Source organism: Rhinolophus sinicus, linkage group LG10 (assembly GCF_036562045.2).
Source record: "Rhinolophus sinicus isolate RSC01 linkage group LG10, ASM3656204v1, whole genome shotgun sequence".
Classification (NCBI taxonomy): domain Eukaryota; kingdom Metazoa; phylum Chordata; class Mammalia; order Chiroptera; family Rhinolophidae; genus Rhinolophus; species Rhinolophus sinicus.
Window position 1 is genome coordinate 39,599,439 of NC_133759.1, and position 26,700 is coordinate 39,626,138.

General features: G+C 34.8%; 1 protein-coding gene across 7 annotated transcripts in view; it reads right to left on the reverse strand.

Annotated features, from left to right (window-relative positions):
- TFDP2 (transcription factor Dp-2) overlaps positions 1–26,700 on the reverse strand; it is a 186,638-nt gene that overhangs the window by 129,493 nt on the left and 30,445 nt on the right. For 5 of the 7 annotated variants that reach the window (XM_074312942.1, XM_019747143.2, XM_019747140.2 and 2 more), the window contains exons 2-3: positions 21,377–21,481; positions 13,805–13,871 (exon numbers count right to left, since the gene is read on the reverse strand). The exons of 1 other annotated variant lie outside the window; for it this stretch is intronic. In XM_074312942.1, the coding sequence (XP_074169043.1) occupies positions 13,805–13,871; positions 21,377–21,391 (82 nt within the window). In that variant the 5' untranslated portion in view covers positions 21,392–21,481. Of the gene's footprint in view, positions 1–13,804; positions 13,872–21,376; positions 21,482–26,700 lie in introns of those variants that run through there. One more of the 7 variants, XM_019747164.2, reaches the window with a different exon arrangement.

Genomic DNA, 26,700 nt, shown 5'->3' on the forward strand with positions numbered 1-26,700 from the left:
TATCTAATAAATATGTATAAGATTTATATGTGGAAGACTACAAAACTCTGATGAAAGAAACCAAAAACCTAATCAATGGAAAGATATTCCATGTCCATGGATAGGAGGAATCAATGTTGTCAAGATGTCAGTTATTCCCAACTTGATGTATAGGTTCATCGTAAACACAATCAAAAGCCCAGTAAGTTGTTTTGTGGATATCAACAAACTGATTCTAAAATTTTATATGGAAAGGCAAGAAACTCAGAATAGCCAATGCAACACTAAAGAAGAAAAGTTGGAGGACTGAGACTACCCAACTTCAAAACTTATTATAAATCCACAGTATGATATCAGCAAAAGAATAGGAAAATGGAATAGAATAGAGAGCCTAGAAATAGACCTACACAAATATAATCAACTCAATTTTGACAAAGGAGTAAAGGCAATTCAGTGGAGAAAGGAGTCTTGAACAAATGAGGCTGGAACAAATAGACATCTACATGAAAAAAAAAAAAAAGAAAGAAAGAAAAAGAAACTTAACACAGTCCTTACATCTGTCACAAAATTAACTCAAAATGGATTATAGACCTAAATGTAAACCACAAAACTTCTGGAAGAAAAATAGGAGACAATCTAAGTGGCCCTGGGTTTGGCAATGACATTTTAGATACAACACCAAAAGCATGATCCATGAAAGAAAAAACTGATAAGTTGAACTTCATTAAAATTAAAAACTTCTCTGAGAAAGACACCATTTCTCTGACACCAGATAATGTCAATAGTCTTTGTGTATCCTTACAAGAAACATTACGTGTGTATTTGTATGTCTATGTGAATGTCATTATTTCTCACTTCTCTTTAAACAAAGAGTTATATACTCAACACGTTCTGAATTTTTCTTTTGTTAACTTAATGTCTTTGTAGATCATTCTGTATTTGTACATAGCTTTTTCATTCCCCATTTTACAGCTGCATAGTATTCCATATGTAATGAACACAGTTTAGTTAACCAGATCATACTGATGGGTTTACACTGTTTCCAATATTTTGTTATTACAGACAATACTGAAAACACTAAGCTTTATTTTCCAGATTTACAAGCATATCAATAGAATAAATTCCCAAAACTGGGACAGCTAGGTCACAGGGAATGTAACTGTTAAATTCACAAATATTGTGAAGTTGCTTCCGGTAAAGGCTGTACTAATTTATGCTCCCACAAGCAGTATAAGAGAGCACGTTACCCTACACCCTTGGCAACAGTGTTTTATCAAACTACTTAATTCTCACAAAGCTTACAGAGTGAAAAATGGGACTCAGTGTAATTTTAAATTACATGTTTTATGAATGAGGTAGAGTATCTTTTCATCTGTGTAAGAACCATTAATATTTCTTTTTCTGTGAACTGATTATTCATAAGTTTTACCCATTTTCTAAACACTGGATTGTTGGTTTGATTGTTCCTTTTATCACTAGTTAATATTTCTCTTTGTTTCTTTAATGCCTTGAGGCTTCTAATATATTTTATTTGATGTCAATATTGTTTGGCCACAGTACACCTTTGGTCATTTCTTATTTTCATTCTTTCTTAAATTTAAGGATTCTGAAAATATTTTTAGTTCCAAAACAACTTTTTCTGGGTGGCAACTGCATCCTCTTGAGAGTTTTCATCCCCTTTTCTTCCCATCACAGCTTTCTCTCATCTTTTCCATTAGTTCTGCCTCCCTAAGAGGAATCTGCTTGATGATAGTCCCTCTTTTGAGTTGTTGAATTCATTTTAAGAGGTGTAGGCTACTGCAATCTCTTGGAGGGTGTGGGACGGGCAGTCAATATAAGATATACACACTTTAAAACAGGTGTGCAAGCAATTAATAAGCTGGCCAAGTGGCAATGCTCTGCTGAGGATGTAAAGGAACAAATGGGGATGCCTAGCAGACCTCATTTACCTACAAGGACATGAGCAATTCATCCAACAAGTGCAACCCTCCCCATAGCTGCTGATCAGGCAGCTTCTCAAAGGACTGCACTGAGCTTGCAGGCAAATATGGCCTCTTTCCATGAGCCAGAAATAAGCAAAGGTACAGCCAGCCCATCCGATAGCATGTGCCTCTCAGATAACTGAGGAATCCCTGATCTTCACCAAAGGTTCTACTGGGCTTTCAACCTCAGATAATGAAGCCCTGACTTACATATTCTTCTCTTTCATTTTTCTTAATAAGGCACAATTACATAATTTATAACAGGACATACACATACTCACCTGCTTTTATATCCTCTACTATTCCCTCGGTTATAATATATTTATATCTGCAGGCTTTTCTTCTTTTAATTAATTATACAACTTTTAAATCAACTCTTAGATATATGTCCTATAAGACAAAAAGCTCTGAAACCTTCTTTATTAATTCCTTAACACTTTGTTTCAAAAGAATTTAAGACAAGTTCCTTCTTTATATACTTCTTTATAAACTTCTCAAAGGTTAGATACATGAACTTCTTTATAAACGTCTCAAAGGTTAGATACATAAACATTTTGATTAAAAGTCTGGAAATGTTACGGCAGTCCATCACTTACTGAGTATGTACAAGGGTGCTAGACACCAAGCTAGAGTCTGAGGACAAAGATATAAAAAAAGACTCTACCCTCAAAGAGTCTAGTAAAAGAAAAGGACAATTGTATAAAGAAATACAGTATAATGTAATCAGGACAATATGTACAGGGTCTAAAGTTTAACACAAGGCAGTATAGTAACTAAGAGGTACAGAGGAATCTGTGGTCAGCTAGATTTTTAAAGAGTAAGTAGGAATTTGCCCAGTGGCCATAGGAATTAGAGATAAAAGGAAGGACATACATTCTTTCTACAAAGTTCCTTGCTTGGGAAAGATACGATGGGACAGATACTTTGAAATACCTGTCCTAGATATATAATGATGAATAAGACAAAGTCTCTGACTTCATGGAGTCAGGCGGGAAACAATAAGCAAACCAGTAATTAAAGTACAGTGTGATAAACGCTATAAAAGAAATAAGTAGAGATGTTTGAGGCTTATGGGCCAAGTGGAAATGAGACCTAAACTTAAATGCAAGAAACAAACAGAAATTAGCAAGGTGAAATGTAAGTATATATTAGGAGTGGAATGGAGGACGGTGTCAGGGAAGCATGACATTCCAGGCACAGACAAGAGCACACAGAAAGGCAAGGACAGAGAGACCGGGACAGAGAATGTGCCAGAAGCACAGGTGTCTGAGATAAGGTTAAAGTGAAAGCAAGAACCATATCAAGAAGGATCTTTTACATTGGAGTTTGGACTTTATCTGGAGGGCAATAAGGAACTAGTAAATGTTTTTTAAAAAAATATGGAAAGACTTGTTCAGATTTGTGTCTGAGAAAAAGAATGTAGCTATAGTACAGCGAATGAAATAGAAATATATCTGGAAGTAAATGAAACAGATGTAGTATCCATGAATAGTTTATAGTAGTCTGAATTAAGATAGTAGCAATGGAAATAGAGAAAACGGGTGGGGAAGGTTGAGAGATTTAGAGGGTGGATTAAACAAGCCTTGTAAGTGATTTGATTGGGAGTAGAGAGAAAAGAAAAGGAGTCAAAGATGATGGATGCCTCAGTTTCTGGTTTGGGCAAAGGGTGGATGGCACTACTATTCAATAAGGTAAGGAAAAGGGGAGATTTTGAGAGGGTGAAACGATTGCTTTAATTCTGGCCAGACTTAGTCTGAGATGCATTTAAGTTACTCAAATGAAGGTGTCCAATAAGCAGTTGGATGTACAAAAACTCAAGGTTTGGGCCAGAGATATAGATTTGAGAATCATCCATATACAAAATAAGTAACTAAAGCAATGAGAATAGATAAAATCGCCTGGGGAGAATGTACAAAGAAGAAAACCTAAGACAAAACCCCACAGAATACTAACACTTAGAAGACAAAGGAAGAACTGAGGAGAATAGACTGAGAGGGATCAGCCGACAAGGAAGAAAATATCAACAAGAGGAAAAGGAGAAAGCATTTATGAAGCTTACTATGTGCTACGTGTTGTACTAAGTGATGTATGTGCACTACCTCATTTAATCCATACACACCCTCTGAGCCACTTTGCATTGTTACCTGCATCATTATAGACAGGGACATCCTGCTTTAGAGAGATCAACGTGCTCTAAATTTGGTTGGGTATAAGAAGTGCAACCAAAATTACACTCTAGTTCTCCAGAGCCCTTGTTCTTAACTGCTACACTGCACTGCTTTCTATGAAAGACTTAAAAAGTGTGTTATCATAGGCACAAAGGAAAACAGTAATTCAAAAAGAAAGAGACCATCCCAGTAGCAATGAACTCACCTAGTACTGAGATCTTGGTTTCTAATAACTTTCACTATTAAAAGAATCAGGAAAAATGGCTAATGGATGGAGAGGCCAGGAAATATGTGGAATGAGCCTAGAGCATATTGTAGTGCTAAAAAGAAAGTGCTCAAAACAGATAAACAACCCACCCCACAATGAGAGGAATATGTCAAAGGGACACACACACAAAAAAAAACCCAAATGAAAGCTCCCAATGGCCAGAGTTGTAACAATTTGAGCAAACAACCCAAACCTATAGTATTCAACTAGTATAAGCCAGAATATAAATTAAATATCCACAACTCCATACTGACATAGATTGAATGAATGAATGAATGAATGGAGACAAGATAAATCTGGGGTACAGAAGAATTCCAAATAAATTATATAGCTACTCCCCCTCAAGGAGGTACACGAAACTCTCCACTCCTCAAATGTGGGCTCCACATAATGACTCCCTTCCAAAGACTATGGTATAGAAAGGGGGGTTGGGGGATAGACAGTCACTTTACAGTAAGGAAACATGACAAACACTGCCTCAGCCAAGTGACCAAGGTTCACATCAACAATGGTAAGTCATGTTCATAGTATGTACCCTTGATATGCTGTGATAAAAATAGCACTTTTTATCTATGGTCTTGCTCTCAAAAACCTATAACCCCAATCTAATCAGGAGAAAAATCCCATTTTGAGGGACATTCTACAAAATACCTGACCAGTATGCCTCAAAACTGTCAAGTTTCAAAAATATGGGAAGTCTGACACAGCGTCACAGTACAAAGGAGACTAAGGATACATGATCATGAAATGCGGTGTCCTGAACGCTTTCCTGGAACAGAAAAGGACATTAGCTAAAAAAAAACTAAGGAAATCTGAATAAATATGGACGTGTGTTCATTATCATGTATCAATATTGGTTCATTAATTGTAAAAACTGTACTGGACTAATGTAGGATGGTAACAGCAGGGGAAACTAAGTGAAGGGTTTGAGAACGCTCCATACCATCTTTGTAATTTTTCTATAAACCTGAAACTGTTCTAAAATTTAAAGTTTTTTTTGTTTTTGGTTTTTTTATTAAAGGGCACCTTAACAGTGTTAAATGCTGATAAACAAAAGACAAAGACCAAGAGCAGTGTCAGAGGATTAATGGAGTCAAAAGCCAGATTACACTGGGCAGCTGTGTGAATGAAAACTGTTGAGAATGGGATTTTAACACGTTGCGTACAGCGGGGTTTAAATCCCTCATGAAGATTCTCGTGATCCGTACGCAACGTGTTAAGTGTGTAGCTTCTTCCAAGAAGTCTGATAATAAGGGGGAAGAACAAATCAGAGCTGGAAGCAGATATCGAGTTGAAGAAAGTGGCTTTTGTTATTGTTTTGTTTTTAATCAAGGTATAATTCACATATCCAAATATTCACCATTTTAAGTGTTCAATGCAGTGGTTTCCAGTATATTCACAAAGTATACCATCACCACTATTTCCAGAATATTTTGATTACCTCAAAAAGAAATGGTAAAATTAAAGACCTAAATTAACGGAATATGTTCATGAATAGGAAGACTTAGCATTAAAATGTCAATAAAATCATGGGGCAGCTGGTTAGCTCAGTTGGTTAGAGACGGTGCTCTTAACAAGGTTGCCGGTTCGATTCCCACATGGGCCACAATTAGAGTGAAAACAACGACTTGAACTGAGTTGTTGCTGAGCTGCCGGTAGGCAGCCAAATGGCTCAGTTGGTTAGAGCACGAGCTCTCAACAACAAGCTTGCCGGTTCGATTCCCACATGGGATGGTGGGCTGTGCCCCCCACCCACTCACCCGCAACTAGATTGAAAATGGCAACTGGACTTGGAGCTTGAGCTGTGCCCTCTACAACTAGATTGAAGAACAACTACTTGACTTGGAGCTGATGGATCCTGGAAAAAACACACACTGTTACACAATAAAATAAATAAATAAACAAACAAATAAACAAATAAATGTCAATAAAATCAAAGTGGTCTACAGACTCAATGCAATCTGTATCAAAATTCTATTTCATTTTCACAGAAATGGAAAAGTTGATCCTCAAATTCATGTGGAATTGCAAGGAGTCCTACTAAATAGCCAAAACAATCTTCAAAAAGAAGAATAAAGTTGGAGGACTCACAGTTCTCAACTTTGAAACTTACTACAAAACTACAGTAAAACACAGTCTTTTATACCTGTGGCTTTTAGTAATTTTTGAACTCAATAAATATGTCCTCAAAATTTTTTCTCCCTATTCAAGGTCGTTTTGTCTATTTTGGTACCTTTACATTTCCATATGAACTTTAGGATCAGTTTGTCCATTTCTGCCAAAGAGGCACTGAGATTTGGGTAAGAATCACATTGAGTCTATAGATAAGATTGGGGAGTAGTGATAGCTTAACAATATTAAGAGTTTGCGAATCCAAGGACATTGGATGTCTTAAATCTTTAATAATTCTTTTCAACAACATTTTACAGTTTTCAGTGTACATATCTTGTACATTTTTGTTAAATTTATTCCTAAGTATTTTATTCTCTTTTATGCTATTTTAAATAGAATTTTCTTTTATTTTTAATTCTTTTTTCAGCTTTATTGAGATATAATTGACATATAATGGAATTGTTTTTTTATTATCATTTTCAGAAGGTTCATGATTAGGTATAGAAATATAATTGATTTTTGTAAAATGATCTTGTATCCTGTAACCTTGCTAACCTCATTTATTTGTTCTAATACTTTTGTTGTGGGTTCCTTAGGATTTTTTTTATATATAAGATCATGTCATCTACAAATACAGATAGTTTTACTCCTTCCCTTCCAATCTAGTAGATGTCATTGGCTTCTTTTTATTGCCTAAACGTCCTGTTTGTTTTTGTTTTTAACATGGGACAGTGCAGCATTTTTAAAAACTGATAGGAAAGAGGTAGTGTGAGGGTGGTATTTAATGGAATAAGGTCTCTAAGGAAACAGAAAGGAATAGCCTTCAGAATACAGATGCAAGGATTAACCTTAGCAAGAGAGGTTTAACATTTCAATTGTAACAGAGGCAATAGATGGGAGTGTATGGCCAAATCCTTCAGTATCTTCTAATAAAAATCCCTTGCTTTCAGGAGATTTTAGGAAGATCTGAGGAGAGTAAAGAAGGTCTGACATAGACACTGTGGAGAGAATTGGAGAGAGAGAGAAAGAGAGAGAGGAAAAAGGAGGGAGAGAGGGAAAGAGGGAGGGAGGGAGGGCAAGCAAGAGCACATTGGATAATGTAAATCAGGCAAAGCAGCACTGAGGTTAAAGATCTTAAATCCAGGAGGTTGAAACCTCTGTCCAGCAATTGTAAGAAAGATGGTTGGATTCCTTCAGGGTTGGAGTTTTGCTAACTAGTAATATAAAAGAGAAAGGAATAGAGGTGTGGAACAGCATGATTTGTGTACAGAAATATCACAGTGCAATAAGACATGAGATCTGAGAAGTAAGCAGGGACCACATTCTTTCATTGATTCAGCAAATATTTATTGAGTGCTTACTATGTGCCAAGCATTTTTCTAGATGCTAGGGATACACAGGAAATAGAATCAAGCCCCTCCCTTCATGGAACTTATGTTTTGATGGGGAAGACAGATTACAAACACATACAATACTGGATAGTAATATGTGTTCATTATAAAATTCAAAGAAAAATGAGAAAAGTACTAAGAAAAACATTACTAATCCTAATGGACAAAAGTAAAACAATTTATTTTCTTCCGTTATTTTTTCTGTGCAGTTTTGTTTTTATATGATTATAATCGTATTACATTTGTTCCTACTATTTTCAAGTTTGAGAAACCTTTTGTGGCAATTTAAAAATTGCATAGAGAGCTACAGGATAAGTCACAATTTTTGAATGTTGATTAAGGAAAATATGGTCAAACTAACAGTACTTGAGTAACACGTTGAAGTGAATTTATACTTTACTAATCAATCCTCATCCACATATATAGGTAAGATATGTTTCATTTAATCTAAGATCAAAGGTTGAGAAACCACTGTCTATTTATAAATTTCTATACTTTATTTTTCCACTTCACCTTAAACTTCAAGTATTTACCCCATATTATTATAAGCTATATCTAAATAGTTTAATAGCTATATAATAGTCCATTGAGTGGAAACACTGTAAATTACTTATCTATTCCCTCATTGTCAAATAGACTGTCTTCACTTATTACTGATAAATGGTATCACAATAAACATATATTTTAATTACTTTCTAGTTCTGCTTCTAGGATAACCATTTGGCTCTTATTGAACTAACCCTCTAGCAGATAAAAACTCTAAATTCTGGGTAAAACATAAAAAATAACTATCTTAAAGCCAGAGAGGGACCAACAGAGTCACATTTGATTAGCCACGTGACTTTTCCATTTTCTATGGCTTTTAGCTAGAAGGAAGGCATCAGTGTGTGCTACGCAGGGTGCTAACACTCCCACAGAAAACAACAACAACAACAACACACTCTTACTGGCTTAAAGAACTAGATGACAAGAGTTTAGAACAAACTGAAAAGGGGCGAAATTGGAAGAAGGAGAGATGCAGACAAGGGAAATCCCAAATTTTGTATAAACTGTCTCGATCTTTGACTCCCGAAACACACATGACGTGGGCAGACTCTCAGCATCCCAGATAAGGATAAAAATTTTTTTTAACTAAATTAAGATTTGAGTTGCTACTCCACCACAGGAAAGATAGAGTTTGCAGTCAGAGTCCAATGAAGTTAAGTGTCTACTAAAACAAAAAGAACAACACTCTTTGGGCAAATATAAAACATCCAGAGTCTTTACAATATATTCGCAATGTGCAGGATATATCTGAAATTATTTGCCATATGAAGAAATCGGGAAACATGACCCATTCTCGAGGGAAAAGGCAATCAATGAATTTGAGCCTGAGATGACCCAGATGTTTAAACCAACAGAGAAGGATTTTATAAAGCAGCGATTATAACTACACTTAGAATGTAAAGAAAAATAGTTTCATATGAACAAAAAAAAATTCTCGGTAGAGAAATAGAACCAAATGGAAATTCTAAAACTGAAAAATTCAATATCTGAAATGAAAAATTCATTAGATAGAATAAACAGCAGAATGATGATAAATGAAAAAAAGCAAGTCAACTTGAAGAGAGATTAATAGAAAATTTCTAGTTTGAAGAACACAGAGGAAAAAGGTGGGGGGGGGGGGAAATGAACCAAACCTAAGTACTCGCCGAGCAATATCAAAAGATCTAACATACAAGCAAAACAAGAGGTAGGGGGAAAACACTGCAGATATAATAGTCAAAACTTTCTCAAACTTGGTGAAAGACATAACTTCAGAAGTTCAATGAACCCCAAGGACAATAAATACAAAGAAAACCAGATCTAGGCATATTACAGTCAAATGCTAAAAACCTGATTAAAAAGCATGGTTTATCTTTTTATATTTAAAATTATTTCCCTAATGCAGACTCTTAAAAGCTTTATTGCACGACCAAAGGAAATGAACATTTTCAAATTTCCTCACAGATATCACCAAATGTTTTCCCAAAAGGAATTTCAGTGTGGCTGAAGCATAGTGGGTACAAATGAGAGCGGCAGTAAGAAGGATAAAGATACATGTAGGGACATAATGTAGGATTCGGTGGGTAAGGAGTTTCAAACTTTATTCGAATTTAAATAGGAAGTTGTTGAAAAGGTTTTAGGCAGGGGAATGACCCAGTAACTGTACTTCTGAGTATCTTAAGAAAAGAAAATAAACAAAAACTTAGCTGACTAAAAATATTTATTGTGATTCCAACATCTACTTGATATAAATAGATATAGATATGAGTCTATGCCTGTGTGCACATATATATGATGGTATAAATATATACACATCAATCTATAAAACAAACAACAAAAAAGACAAATACCCAGCAATAAGAAAATGGGAAATGTTTAATGAATTATGATTCATAAACACAATGAAATAGTATGAAGCTCTAAGAATGGTATTTATGAAGATCGTCAAAACAAGGAAAGTGTTTTTTGCTTTTAGTCAAAAAAGCAGAGGAGAAAATTATATGTATACTAGCTTTGTAATTATAAAACATAAATATATGAATAACAAATGAAAAATAATGAAGAAAAAGTTATGTTCGGTGGTAGAATTATTTTTTCTAATTTTCAAAATTTTCTATATTGCTACAACATCATTTCGATTAAATAAACTACCTTTCTACATCTTACTTCCAATACAATTCTCATCTTGGGCCTGCAATAAGTATTAACTGAATTTCACCAATTGAAAAAATAATTAAAAGAAACCTCTTTTCCAAATCCTGTTGGTTTACTTAATCTGGCATTCTTTCTGCAGCCAACAGTCAACAGCTCAAAGGGCAACATTTTTCTTTTTAAATAAATAGCTGTTTCTAAACCTGATTTCTCTAGGGTTTTTGGTGTGTGTTTTTTTTGTTTTTTTTTGTGCCTGTTAAATGATTCTCTGCCTCAGTCTTCTCCATTTGTTCCATAAAATTAAACAAACTGAGGTTTTTACTCTGTACCTAACTTTACTGGCCTTATTATTAATATATATTGATATTCATGGCTGATCTTTATGACTATATTTCTTACTCTTCAGATACTTAGTCTACCATCAAAGACAACCTCCCGAACCTGAACTCTTATTTTTTTCCTTTGTCTTCTATCTTTTGAAGGCTTTTCTTTCTATGTCACCCTTCCCCTTCATAACTTGGAATCGTCTCCCTTCTTATTTTCAAGATCGTTACATCACTCCATTATTATCTCTGCACCATTACTCAATATCACAGTTCTCCATTATCTACCAAGTTTTTGGTTCCTAGCAACTTCTCCTAACCTGAATATTACATTTTATTAGAGCAGAGAACCCCAACTTTGTGTTGTGAACAGGCTAGAGGGTACTAAGATACCGATCTCCTCAGCCTTTGGAACAGCCAAGAGAGCCCTGGGCAGTTGGAGCTCCTGGCTAGCTTTCCCCTGAACTTAAGTGGAGTCCTTTGTTTAGCCCTAGTGCATCTGATACATGTTATCACTTTCTATTTATGCCACAATATGAAAAAAAAATATGCAAGACTTCAGTAGACATTTCTCCAAAGAAGATAAACAACTAACCAACACATACATCGCTAATCATTAGGGAAATGCAAATCAAAACTACAATGAGACACCACCTTGCACCCATTAAGATGAGGATTATTAAAAAAATTAAAGAACAGAAAATAACAAGTATTGGTGAGGATGTAGAGAAATTGGAACCCTCATGTACCGTTGGTGGGAATGTAAAATGGTACGGCTGCTGCAAAAATCAGAATGGTAATTCCTCAAAAAATTAGAAATAGAGTTACCATATGACCCAGCAATTCCGCTTCTAGGCATATACCCAAAACAAAAGCAGCATCTTGAGGAGATATCTGTACTCCCATGTTCATAGCAGCATTATTCACAACAGCTAAAACATAAAAGCAACCCATGTGTCTATCAACAGATGAATGGATAAGCAAAATGTGGTATAGGAGCCCCTCCTTATCCCAAGAATATATTCCAAGACCCCCTAGTGAATGCGAAAGCATGGATCATACCAAACCCTGTATAGACTATGTGTTTTCCTATTCATACATACCTTTTCACTTAAAGGAAGTACTTTTAGGCTTCTCTCTGGTATATCCGGATTGACAGCATCATTACTCTTTTGCTTTGGGGCCATTATTAAGTTAAAAAAGGGGTTATTTGAACTCAAGCACTGTGATACTGACAGTTGATACCAACAGTCAACCTCATCAGCAAGACAGCTACTACTAAGTGACTAAGACAGGGAATCTATAGTGTGGACACACTGGACAAAGGGATGATTCATGTCCTACGTGGGAAAGAGTGAAATTTCATCATGTAACTCAGAACAGCACGCAACTTAAAACTTACAAATTGTTTATTTCTGGAATTTTCCACTTAATATTTTTGGACCATGATTGACCATGGGTAACTGAAACCACACCATGGATAAGGTGGGATTACTATATATACATACCAATGGAATAGTATTCAACCTTAAAAAGGAAGGAAATTCTGACACATGCTACAACATGGATGAACCTTGAGGTCATTAGCTAAGTAAAAAAGCCAGCCGCAAAAAGACAAACACGGTATGATTCCACAGTGTATGAGATACCTAGAGTAATCAAAATCATAAAGACAGAAGGTAGAATAGTGGTTGCCAAGGGCTGGGGGGAGGGGAGAATGGAGAGTTAATTATTTAATGGGTATAGAGTCTTAGTTTTGCAAGAGACAGAGAGTTATGGAGATGGATGGTGGTGATGGTTGTACAATATGAATGTACTTAATACCACTGAACTGTACACATAAAAATAGTTAAAGTGGTAAATTTTATGTTACGTGCATTTTTACCGCATTAAATAAAAAACTGAGAAGCATCAAGACTTGAAGTATCTCTTGTATTGCCTCAAAATACATATTTAAACTCAATAATTCTATAGACCTTTATTATTATTAAATCAGGCATTTTTATACTGAAATACAAATTTCTCTAGTCTTCTCTCCAGAGTATATAGCTCATCTTAGACATAAACCCTTTGAGGTAGCTGATGTTTCTCTCATAGCTATTGGTACTGTAATGGCATACATTTTGCTCCTATGTTTTATCATGGAAAATTTCAAACATATACAAAGGAAGAGAGAAAGGAATAATGAAACCTCATATAACTATCACTTAAACAATTAATCAACTCATAGACAATTTTGTTTTATCTATAATTTCACTCATTTTACTCTACTTCCCCCAGCGGATTATTTTGAAGCCAATCTCAGACATCATACCATAAATCTCAGACTTCAACGATAAATATTTCAGTGTGTTATCTCTATATACTAAAAGATACTGTTATCTCTATATACTAAAAGATACACATTGAAAGACACTACCAAAAAAAAAAAGAAAAGAAAAGAAAGATACTACCTGTGTCCTGCATATGTTCCTACACTGGTGGGTCAGATTTCTGGTAGAAGCATTCCTCCAGTAAACCAAATATTAGACACAGGAATTCTAATACATTCATTAATTCTATTATAGTTCCTTACAAGTAAAGCACTAGGAAGTAGAGCTCTCAAACAAGAAAATCAAGAAGAGAATGGCTTCATTTCAATTGTAATAGGATCATTGTTCAAGTATGGTCTTAAGAGACGTCTTAGGAAAGAGAGAAAAGTCACACACACATACACACACTCTTCTCCATCTCTCATAGGTAGTTGAATTTCATATGATACAAGTTATTTGGTGTATGATAACATAACACGGTAATAGTATATAAGTATTATTATACATAAAGTAATTCATGTAGCTTTATGTTTTATAAAACAAATGCAATAAAACTAGCTCAATGTAGAAAATTTTTATTCAACTGTCCTTACCTTTTGTTGGACTGAGATTCTGATCTATAAATCCTCTTAGTTCTGCATTTGTGGAACTCAAACCAACCTGAATAAAATAGTTTTAAAAGTTAAAAAGACGATCTTAAGTATTAATGATCATTTAATAAGCTATTTTATACCTTCCACCAGAGGTCCATATCAAATATTAATACAGCCACACAAAAATGTATTAATTGTGTCAACTACAGGAGTAGGATTAAAAAGAAAATGTTGCCATATTGCTTGAAATGGGAAAATATGAATTGTCCAGATTACGGCAAAAATTAATAAAATGTATTTATGAGCAGAACTTAGGTCTACGCATTTTACTGGTTTTTTGAAAACAGTTATGTAGCTGCCATGAAGTTGCCAATAACTATACCAAAATTTCACCCTCACTGCTGCCCTTAACTTTTACTATTCAAAATCACTCCCTATATGTGCTCATTTCGGCAGCACATATACTAAAATCACTGCCTATAATGCTTTTCAACATTATGACATGTAATGGATCAAATAAGACCATTAATACCACAATGCAGAGGTGAGGTCCACTGGCTCAAGTCCAACTGCTCAGATTCACACTCTGGCTCATCAAGACTACTCTGTATGTGTCGTGGTCAAGTCATATAAGCAAGCTCTCTATACTTTAGACTCTTCATCTGTAAATTGGAGGGTGCTAGAAGTACGTACCAATTCAGGTAGTTAGAAAGATTAAGTAAGATATAAGGTTGGTGCAAAAGTAATTGCTGTTTTCGCTGTTGTTTTTAATCTTTTAAACAGCAATTACTTTTGCACCAACCTAATAATTCATGTAAAGCATACAGCACGTGCTTGGCATGTGTTAACATTCATTATTATTAGTATGATACTTGAGGGACTACCTATAGCAAGTGTGCTTATCAGTGCACATTTAGACAATTCATTTCATTTAATGTGATGCCCACTGGACTACCGGGAATCAGAGCTGAATATGGTAGTATCATCAAACAGTTTTTAAAATTTATTGTAGAGTCAGGAGGAAAAAAAAACCCTCCATTTTTAAAAACTTGACACAAAGCAAGCATCTAATCAATGATTCTACTATTACTATTATATTATTGTATTAATCCACGTAGATTTGTAATCTTGACACATCATTGCTAATTTGGTAGTCCAAATATCTTTGCAAAGTACTGCTATACTGAAAGGATTTTAAAGCATGCAAAGCTTTATAATTTTATAACTGTACACTTGTCTTATGTTGTTAAACTTAAACTGCTTTAACAGTATATATTCTACATATGCACTCATTTGATACTTTACAATTGCATAATGTAAGAGCTAATTATTTCATTATTTGTTCATTCAAATGCTCTGCTAGTAGCTGTTTCTTTTTGTCAAGAGCTATGTTACCAGAAATACTTCTATATATAGTTCACATTATGGAAAGTAATAGGTTTGCACCAAATGCAAACCTATCTCTAGCATCTAATATTAAATTTTTATGACAGCAGCTGAGATAAAGACATCTAAAACATAGCTTCTTAATTCTACAGAGATAATGGTGTAGACACTTAATTCTGTCTAGCTTCTTACAAGTATTCTGTTAGAAGCAAAGTAAAGCCTTTGCAACAAAATTTCCAACAAATTACCACTGCATGGATCTCCAGAGTTGTTCCCAAACATTAATGTTAAGTGCTCAATCTGTAAATGCCAAGAGTTTACTGTGGCATCACTAACATGCCTCCATTTTTTTAAACTCTTCTGCTACAAAAAGAAGAGAAACACGGAACTTCTGTTGATGTTCTAGTGTAAAAAGAGAGTAAAGAAGGCAAAGACAGTCCTTAACATATTCCATGCTTAATACAATGTGACCGTGTAGTACATTTATTATAATAACTTCAAAAGCATCAGTTTATTCCTTTTTGTTATTATACAAAGATAACGGCAAAAACCTCAACCAAAACCACATCTTCACAGTGGAGAGTTCACAGTTACTGGGTTACAGTTATGTTTAAACACCTGCTCTTAATGTCCAACTTCTACAGAGTGAAGCAGCAAACGAATTCGGAAACTTTTTAAGCAGCTGCACACCTGCATCTTAATAACCAACAAATTATACTCTACAAAGATAAACTGGTCTCATACCATGAGACCAATATGCTATGCTAATCTTGGTCCCATAGATGGAGGGAAAGTGTTTGTATTTAGAACTTCCATAAATACTACCAAAATTTATTTAATGAAACCTAAAAATGAATTAATTTCTGCTTTCATAAACACTTCACAGTTTAAAGACAAAAAAAAAGTAGATTCAGAATAGAAAAAGTTGGCTAGGAAAGGCATTTAAAAACATCAGCTATTCTTTCCTTATTTTAACGATTTAAAAACAATTTAATAATAATGTTTCACAGAGCAAGGGGAACAAAGAAAACTCATTTTATGTAAAATTTTTCATCTAGTAAGGTCCTGAGAAAAGTTTTCTATCGGGATGTTCAAACATGGTGCACATACGATAAGCAGTCACTAAATGTCTATTGAATAAACACTATCCAATCCAATTCTTAAAGATCAAACTATATTCTCTAGTAACACCATTATAATTTCATTGATATTTAACATACCCGACTGACATAACTGAAAGGAAACAAAATTCAGACTGAGACGATTTGTGCTCCAAGTTCAGCTCACAAGCAAGGTGAGGTGATCTTGGAACCGTCACTGCCAAAGGGGGGTGACAATACAAATGTGCAGCAAACTCAGAGCTCCTTGGATCAAATTAAATAATTATGTGAGCAGGTCTGTTATTCAAATGACAATGGCTTTTAACACTTTGACAATGACACAGACAACTCATAAAAGAGAAATGCAAATGACCAATAAACACAGAATACCGGTTTGACCTAATTAGAAGTCAGAGAAATGTAATAAATCACATGCAAGATTAGCAATGATTTAAAATATATATATATGTATATATATATATATATATATATATATATATATATATATATATGGAAATGGCATTCTCATACACCACTGATGAATATACAAATTGGTACAATTTTTCTGAAATGCAATTTAGCAACATGAATCAAAAGCCCCCCAAAAGCACACAACCTTTGAGCCAGTAATTTCATAAGACTTTGCCTCACAGAAATAATCCAATAAGTAAAAATAAACCAAAAATGTAAAAAGAAAAAAAATGGAAATAACTTAATTGCCAATATTAGGAAACTGGTGTAATGTCCATACAATACGTAGATAACACAAAACAGCCATTTAAAATGATGTTGCAAAGATATCAAGACAAGAAAAGACAGTCATCATAGAGATTAAGCTAAATAGGTTACAAAATGGTATGATCTTATTTTTGTTAAAAAATGTATAAATGCATATATTTGGTATATATATACATACGTACACATATATACACACATATATGTGTGTGTGTGTTTGTGTGTATACATATATATATATTTTTATTTTTTTCCTGTGTGTATACCAAATGTCTTCTTAGGCAAAATTTTGCTGATAATCTTGAGGCTAGTTTGTTTTCTTCATCTGTAATGAGTATTATGGCTTATGTATTTTTTCAAAGATTCTTTGACAAGGCAAAAAAATTGCACCTCAAGTTTACTTTCAAATTCTTTATTGTATACCAAGTAAGCTTAGGTTAGAACACACCTGCATTTTGGGTCTAGGAAGAGAATCCTGGGATACTAGATGCTATTTGATAACAATTTTATCCCAGACATGATGAATATATGGCCAGCTCTGCAGAACTTCCTTTATAAAAGGATACATCCCACAATCCATGTAGTTCTAGTAGGGCTGTTAGTCTTAGAGCCTGTTGTGCCACGGCAGCAGGAGACCCTGACCCAGACCTGGCCATTCATGGCACCCCACTACCTTCTCCACACTGGCTTGTCTAAGCATGCGGGCCAAGCATGGCCAACCAAAGCTTCTCCATGGAATCTGAAATATAAATGCTAAACAAGAATACTTCCTTCTCTTCTGAGATAAAACATTCTAAGGCCAACGTAAGCTAGTATGCCACCATATAGGAGCAAGGAATGGAAATAGAGAAAAAGCCCTGATACCATCCTTTGATCTCCTGAATCCAGATGTGTTTGAAGCCAGGGTACTCCAGACTTTTCAGTTATGTGAACCAATACATTCCACTTTTTGCCTTAAACTATTGTGACTAGGCTTTCTACCACTTGGGACCATAAGAGATGCAGTATGGCATGGATAAGGCAAAAGTAACTACACAAAAACCTGGTCTGAAAAGTGAAGTGCAAAATGGGAAACAAAAAATAAACATGTAAATAACTGAATATATGTTAAACGATGCCTCCGTAAGACCTGGGCAATCTCTTCCACATCTGAGTCACTTCTCAGTGACATGTGACACAACTGATGACTCCCACCTTCTTGAAACTCTTTCTTCACTTGGCTTCCAGATCATCACAATAACACTGCTGCCTTCCTTTCTGGCCATTCCTTGAATCTCCTTTGTGCTTCTTTCCTCCCTAGATGGCGGAGAACCTCTGTGCTCACACCTTGGTCCTCATGAATTTACGATATAATCTCATGCAGTCCCACTGCTTTAAAGTAATTTCATATAAAATAACTCCAAAACTTCTGTATTCAGCCCCAAGCTTTCCCCTGAGCTCCAGAGTCATTTATCAAACTGTCTAGCCAGAATCCCTACCTGGATTTGTTAGGGCCCTCAACTTTAATATATTCAAAACAGTTTTTGAGTTTGACACAAAATTTTGCACTTCCCCAAGAGTTCCTCTTCTCATTAAACAGCAGTTACACTAGCCAAATACCGAGAAGTCTTCTTTTACTTCCTCCCTGTCCCTGAATCCTAGTTATGCAGTAAGTCCCAATGACTATCCCTTTAAATACATCCTGGATGCGCCACTTTTCCCCATCTCCAATGCCATTAGCCCAGCCCAAATCACCACACTCTGTTGTCTGAACTACTGGGATAAGTACCAAACAAGTCCCTGCTTCTACTACTCCCCTCTGCAGTCTATACACTCAGCAGCCGGAACAAACTTTTAAAAATGTTAAGTCAGGTCATGTAACTATCCTCAAAACCTCTAATAGCTCTTCGCTGTTTTTAAAATACACAGCGCTCGCCCCAATCTTCAAGGCTCCACGTGCTCTGGCTCCTGCTTTCTTTCAGACTTCATCTCCCACCACTCTCCCTTGCTTACCCTGTTCCAGCTACAAGCCAATCATCTTGCTGTTCCAACAAACACACTTTCTCCTGCCTCCACCTGGAATGCTCTTTGCCCAGATAGACACGTGGCTGGCTGCTTCTTGGATTGAGACTCAAGAGCACTGCTCTGTCTAAATGTCATTTCCTGAGAGAGTCCTCTTCTGAGCACCTAGTTGAAAGAGCGCTCCCTCATCCCCATCACTCTCTCCTATTACCCTGTTTTATTTTTCTTCATAACAGTTATCATTACCTGACATTATATAATTATTTACTGTCTTCTCTCACTACACGATAAGCCCCAAGAAGGCAGAATCCTAGAACAGGGCTGGGCACATAGCATATGTGGGAGAAAGGCGGAGAAGGGAAAGAGGAGAATGAATTAATTATGGCATCGTAAGCTGGTATAATCCTTTTAGTAAGTATCTTGAAAAAAACATACTAAAAGTCACAAAAACGTTCTTATCTACTACAGAATGGCTAGTAAGCTTGACCGGATATTTTCAGATGGCCTATTTTAATTCTTTCCCACGTGCCTCAGCACAGTCTGAGGCTGGATCTCTCCATGTCCCTAACTCCAGAGTAGCAGAAGAGGGTCAGCTCATCACTTATCCCTCTCCCCCGAGGTTGCTATAGCAGAAGGAGAAACGTGTTGCTCATTGTTTGATTTCTTCCAAATATACAGACAAAATAATGGGAGTAGAATTAACACTGATTCAAATACTTGATAGTATTTGAACCATCAGGAAACAACTTTTATTATAGCAAACTGTACCTATGGCTAAGATTACATTTGATTCCAGATACAATATACAAACCACAATATACTTGCTATTTTAACGTTAACCATCTTGTGGCTCAGGATAACTTTTACATCCCCTTTTTTTCTAAAGGAGAGAAAAATCAAGGTAATATCCTACAAGATAATTCCCACCACACAGACTAAAATTTTGCTGCTTCTTTTCTCCAAACAGCACTTTAACAAATACGTATACAGAATCTTAGATTAAAGCAGACTATGCCTGATAATTTATCCTAACAAAATTAATTAAATGTTAATGAAGCATAATCTACATCTGCTTATAGCTACCAATGCATGTTAAAAGCAAGGTTAATAACAGGAAAACAGCGTTAAGTAATAAGGGTTTCCTTTTCTTAAAAAAAAAAAAAATGCTATTCTTTAGATGTATACTGGGTTGTGTTTAGAACTATTTGCCTGGCTCACAGGGAGACCTTTTTACTCAACATAATGCTTACTTCTCCTGGTCACAAATAACCAAACCACTAGTGGATATGAGACTTGAGCAGTGCCAGGGGTCCTTCCCAAGGAGTCTGAAATTGGAGCTGACATAGGCAGACAATCTGTGAGGCTGCCTCCCTCCCTCCCTCCCTGAACAGGCTAGTTCTGTAACATGTGTGAGTAGATCGAGATGCTGACTGGAAAACTGAGGACGATGATTTGCGGACAGACAGAGTAATGAAGTAGATGCACGGAGACAAGTCGAGATGAGAAATGGAAACCAAATACTGCCTCAAATCCTGGTAGATTTCAAGTTCCTGGACCCAGATCTTTCTGAGAGCCCACTAAATTCCTCCTCTTCAATTCCTTGAGACATCCCTGTATCTTTCTAATAAATTCCCTTTTTGTTTAAGGTATTCTAAGCTTGTTTCTGTAAACTGTAATCAAAGATTCCAACATAATAATCTGGAAACAGTAATTATAGTAAGTTATTTCCCTCTATGTTTTAGTGTTTATTTTCTGGCATAATCCTTCACCATAACTGGAAACAAATCCACTAATACAGGGTAACAATGAGAATGTAACTTGAAAGGAAGTAGATTCAGAAATGATAGTTTCCCACAAAAGAAATAATTGAATAACTTCTCCCAAACATCCAAGGTCTAATGTCCCCTAGGAACAATGTTATGGAGGCTAGCAAACTTCTTCTGAACAACATCTGAGTACACACATTGCCCTGAGTAAATCCAAAAGAAAAAAATTAAGCCAAAGAAAATAGTGATTTTTTTCATTAAGGCCAAGGAACTCTCTAGCAAGTACTAAAACAAATTTATTACAGTACCCAACAAAGGAGCAGGGTGGGAAACTTTCTAGAAATAGCAATTTTGCAGCTGTTGAGAAGGAGCAAATTGTCAGCAATTTATAAGAATGCTACCATGCCCATATGAGTACTATATTTAATAGCAGTAAAGTTTACTATCCATTCTTCGAATAAACACGAACAATTATAAATTAATGCCAGCAAATTGAATTTAATTAATTGTAATGGTGAAAAAAAATCTGTAGGAAAAAGTACAACCCACTTTAGAAATACATTTAAAAATGTACAAATACTTACATTTTTTGCCGTCATGTCAAATTATATTCGATTTAAAATTCTGTAAAGCCATTAAAAAACAAAAATAAAAAAACTTTGTCTTCAGTAATTCTTTAAAAGAACATCCTGTTAAAAAAGGAAAAGAGGGAATAATAATGTAATAATAATAATAACAGGCAACATTTATGTCATACTTACTATAGTAATCCTCATACTAAAACTATAAAATATATACCATTTTAATCTTCATTTTCCAGATAAAAATGAGGCTTTAGAGAGGTTAAATATTTTGACCAAATCAACTTAGTTAACTCAGCTAACAAATGATAGCGCCTGGGCTTTGAAATATTATACTGTGTTGCTTTAGACAACCCATTGAAAGAACTGCCAAGGTTTCTAGGAGAAACAGCAATTTCCAGGGCTGGGGCAGGAAATGTACAAGATAAATCTAGAACATTTTATTGCACCTAAAGTAAGTAAAGGCTCAAAAAATGATGGAGACATATCAAAGTATACAGGAGCCAGCTTAAAGGGCCTACAATTGGACAATTGAGCACCAAAGTATACACAGATAATAAGACTATAAGTATAGTAACAGATTATAAGACTATAAACCTGTTGAATAAAATAGTATTCCAGGAGTCCATACTGATACAAACAAATAATGAGGAAGAAGGGAAAGCTCTTCTTTGCAATATAATGCCAACTAATAAATATAAAGAAATGATACAGTTCAAAACTCATAATTTGTGATTTTATATAACTGATTAGGCAAGAATAATCAGAGATGCTGAAACTAGTGGATGAGAGCTGGTGAGAAAAATGATATTTACATAATCTTGAAATACCTCCTCACAAAATATGTATTTCAAATTTTACAGTGAAGAAACCTGACACACACCATTTTAGTCAAAATGATCAAAGCTACCAAGGGACCACCAACAATGGGACAAACCAACATCTGCATCTCCTCAAGTGCACTGAATGGATACAACAGTATTGCTTTTGAGGTATTTTCACCCAAAATGCATAATCTAACTCTAATTATGAGGAAATAATCAGAGAAATTTAAATTGAGGGACATTCTGTAAAATAATGGCTTGAATTCTTAAAAAATGTTAGTGTTATAGAAAAAAAAAGAAGCCTCAGAAACATTCCAGATTAAAAAAAAACTAAAGTCACATGAAAATTAAATTCAACCCATGATCCTGGACTGGCCTCCGGACCAAAAAAAAAAAAAAAAAAATTGCTATGAAGACCATTATTGGGGCGACTGGAGAAAATATAGTCCACAGACTGGATAATAGTATTGTTTCACTGTTACATTTCCTGCTTTTGATCACAGAATTGCGTGGTTTTGCTTTGTTTTTTTAACTAAGTGTCCTTGTTCTTAGAAAAAATACACCAAAATATTTAGGAGTGAAAAGGATGACAACAACAACTTATTTTCAAATGATGAAAAAAAAAAATAATCTGTATACATAGAGAAAGTGGGAATTATAAAGCATATGTGCCAAATGTTGACAATTGGTGAATCTGGGTAATGGGTATTCAGGAGTTCTTTGCCCTATTTTTACAACTTTTCTCTTAAAATTGAATTTCAAAATTAAAACTTTAATAGGACATTCAACGGGAAGGATAAAGTAAAACTTAATCAGAAAAGACCATAAAAAATAGGGGCTTGAAAAAATGGAGGCTCCAAAATGTATTATATGTTAGAATTTGAATCCACAAGTAAAACTTTGTGGAAAAAGGAGATGTTTTTACTTTTCAATAAAACACCGAGTTTATGCTTTTTCAATGATAAAGAAAACAAATTTAAAAATCCAAGTAAGACCTGAACTACAATTCTGATTTTCGCTTTCCCACTGTAGCTGCAGATTTGTTCACAATGCCCATCATGACCTAATATGAAAATCACAGTTAACTGTTTTACAGTCATCAATTATGTGTTATTTCCTCTTCAGTATTATAAATGTGAAATAAATAATAAAGCACAAGTTCCTGACTACCAGACATACGAAAATTAAAACTAAGAATTTAAGGCTAAAATAAGTACTTCAATCTGAATGTTAATATTTTAACCAAGCTTGATCTAATAGATCTACATAAACTTCTGTACCTAACAGATATGAAACATCTCTTTAAAATCATATTTACAAAATTTGTCCTCATATAAAATCACCAAAGAAGTAGTAACAATTCAAAGAAGCAATATTACACAGCTTATGGCCTCTGATCACAATGTGATTAAATTAGGAATCAGCCATTTTTTAAAAAACGTTAAAAGTCATATATTCAGAAAATTAAAAATACTATTCCTCAAACAACCCATGAATTAAGGAAACTTGAAATATTTAGAACTGAACAACAATAAAAGTAATAAAACCTGTAATGTGCAGCTCAAACAGTACTTAGAGGTCAACTGTACTTCTTTTCATTCATTAAGCAACTTAAAAAGATCAGTGGGAGCTCAAAGGAAGAAGAAAAGAAAGAGCAAGAACTAATAGAAAAACAACAAAATAACACCTAGTTCTAAGTGTCTAGCTTGAAGTACGCCTCTAATAAAGAAAGCAGCATTGTTAGCAAAGTGGAAAGTGCATCGGTTGTTTTTTTTTTTTAATTTAGGCTGTCTCAGCTCTGACACTTATTAGCTGTGTGACCTTGACCAAGTGCCTTAACCTCTTTGAGTTTCAGTGTCCTCATCTGAAAAATAGGTATACCGAGATTTTCAGGATTCTACTAGAAGTAAATTAGATACAATGGAAGTGACCAAGTCAATGTGCCAAATGCCCTCCACGTAAACATTGAATACTCCTAACCACAAAAAATTCAATTTTAAATATTTTTCAGATTACCTAATGATTACCTAATTTTTCAGATTCCCTTCTAAAATGTAGTTATAAGAAAAAAACAATAGTCTTTTTCATCCAAAATACCTGTTAAATGTTAGAAACCTGCTATGTCTATTCAAAGCAGACATTGTTGCCTACCCAATATCGTTTTCCTCTTCTTCCTTAGGAGAAGTTGAAGGTGGCAATGTGCCCAACTAAAAATACTACATTCTCAGTCTCCCTCTTAGAGAGGCTGACCATATAATGGAATTCTAGCCAATGAAATATATGCAGACATTGGTGGGCTGGGCTACCAGATATGGCTAATAAATGTCCTTTTTCCCTTCTCCCCATTTCTTCATGTCCAGAGTATGGTTACAATGGCTCGAGCTGCTTGTCTCCTTGCATCTGCTTTATTACTATATTCAGTATTCAATAAGGCATTATTTTCCGAAGGGCTACGCTACTGAGTGGCATACCAGAGTGTTATTATTTCAGCACACTATAGCAATAGGCTACCAATAAAAACAGTGCCTAGTCACATTAATGAGCTCGACAAAACAAAACATAATTTTGTTTAATATTTCCTTTGTATCATCTCGCCAGAGACAGCACAAATTGGAACCTCTAAATGTTACCAAAATGATAAACGTTTGAAAGAAAGCCAAAGTGCATGAGTTTCTCGAGCAAATTTACCTTAACATACCTGTGCCTCAATTTCTTCATCTGCAAAACAGTAATAGTATGTCTACTTAATTAAATGAGTCAAGACATGAAAAATTATTAAGATACTGCCGAGCACAAGGTTAGCACTCAAACAGTATTAGGGGAAAAGGCAATTCACTGATTTATGACAAATTAAGGTTTCTTCCTCCAAAATAAATAATACGTAATTCAGCATAAATCCTAAAACAAGAAAAAAGTGTTTTATTGTGGTTAAGAAAAACTCTCCTAAAATTAACAGGAACAGGCAATAACTTCATTCATTCATTTATTTATTCTTCCAGCAAACACTGAAAACCCCCTATGTGTAAGGCACCGGAGACGTCCTAGTAGATGAGAGAACCAGTAAGCATAAACCTTCAAATATAAACTTAAATTACAAAAAATTACATTAAGATAAATGTTACCAAAAGAAATGGGATTGTGACAGAGAACTCGGCTTCATTCCATTAGAAACGAAGAAGTATGCTGTATTGGCTTTGACTGACAGCTTATAACCTTTTAATTTAAAATATATATACATTTCTAAGCATTTTTAAAGTTTTTGTCTTTCTTTTACATTGTCTTTAAGCTAAAAATTATTTGCAATATATGATGACTTAAGCCAAGAGTCTAGAAAGTAAATAAACATGTCAGCAAATGTTTCAAGAAATTGCCATTTTTGGCAGTACGGCAATTCTCAAAAATAAACTGGTCATGTGCACTGATGCATTATGCTCTATCCAGACTCAACAATTGGACACTTCTTCCAGCCACCAAGTTTTCTGTGGTTAAAAAAATAAATCGGATTTCTTCTTCCACCTTCATGAACACATTATGTCAAGCTCAAAAAGTCAGTCTTTGTGACCCCACCATCTGCCATGATCTCTTGTCAGTTTCAGACAATGTAACTCCCACAGATGGTCTCGAAAAGCAAGCCCTTTTCCTTTCCAATCACAATTTAGCAGCTCTGGCCACAAAGCCTTTTAAAATAGCACAACATTATTCAAAATACAAGGAAAAAAGCAAAAATAATTGTGAATAAGTATGTAGAGCTGACATCACTTGAGTCGGGGTCTGCAGACTTTTTTAACACTGCTGGAAAAGACGCTACTAAAAATTAAATTTCAGCAAAGGCAGCATATTTAAAGGAAGACATTACTAATTTTAAATACATGCTCATGTTTTAAAGTTTGAAAAATATAAAAACAATAAAGTAAGAAACAAATATCAGCCATAATTCAACCTCTCAGAGTCAACTACAATAACTTTTGGCATAACTGTCTTCAGTATTCTCTTTCTATACTCTAACTTTTGATAAGTGGTATTAATTAGAAGATATTTCATAGAAAGTGATAGTATGTATCTTTTCCTTAGGTGATGAGCCTACCTAGGCACTCTCCTTAGTGCTTCATATGTATGATTTCACATAATTCATACCACAACTCTATCAGCTAAATATTATTACTGTTCTCATTTTACAGATGACAGACTAAGCTTTAGAAAGTTGAAGTAATTTGCCCAGTTAACTGTGTGAATGGCAAAGCCAGAATATCAACCCAGGATCTCAGACTAGCAGACATGTTCTTAACTACTATGCTGATTTACAAAATATATCTGGACTTGAGATACAATAAATATATCCTCAAAATATAACAAAATGTATAAATACTATTACAGTAAATCCATATAAAAAAGATAACTTACTATACTAAAAGAATCCTTTCATATAGGACAAGTCCTATGTCATTGGGTCAGGTTTTAACCCTTCTTAGGTCCTTCTTTTTTTAAATTTCAACACTAAACTGA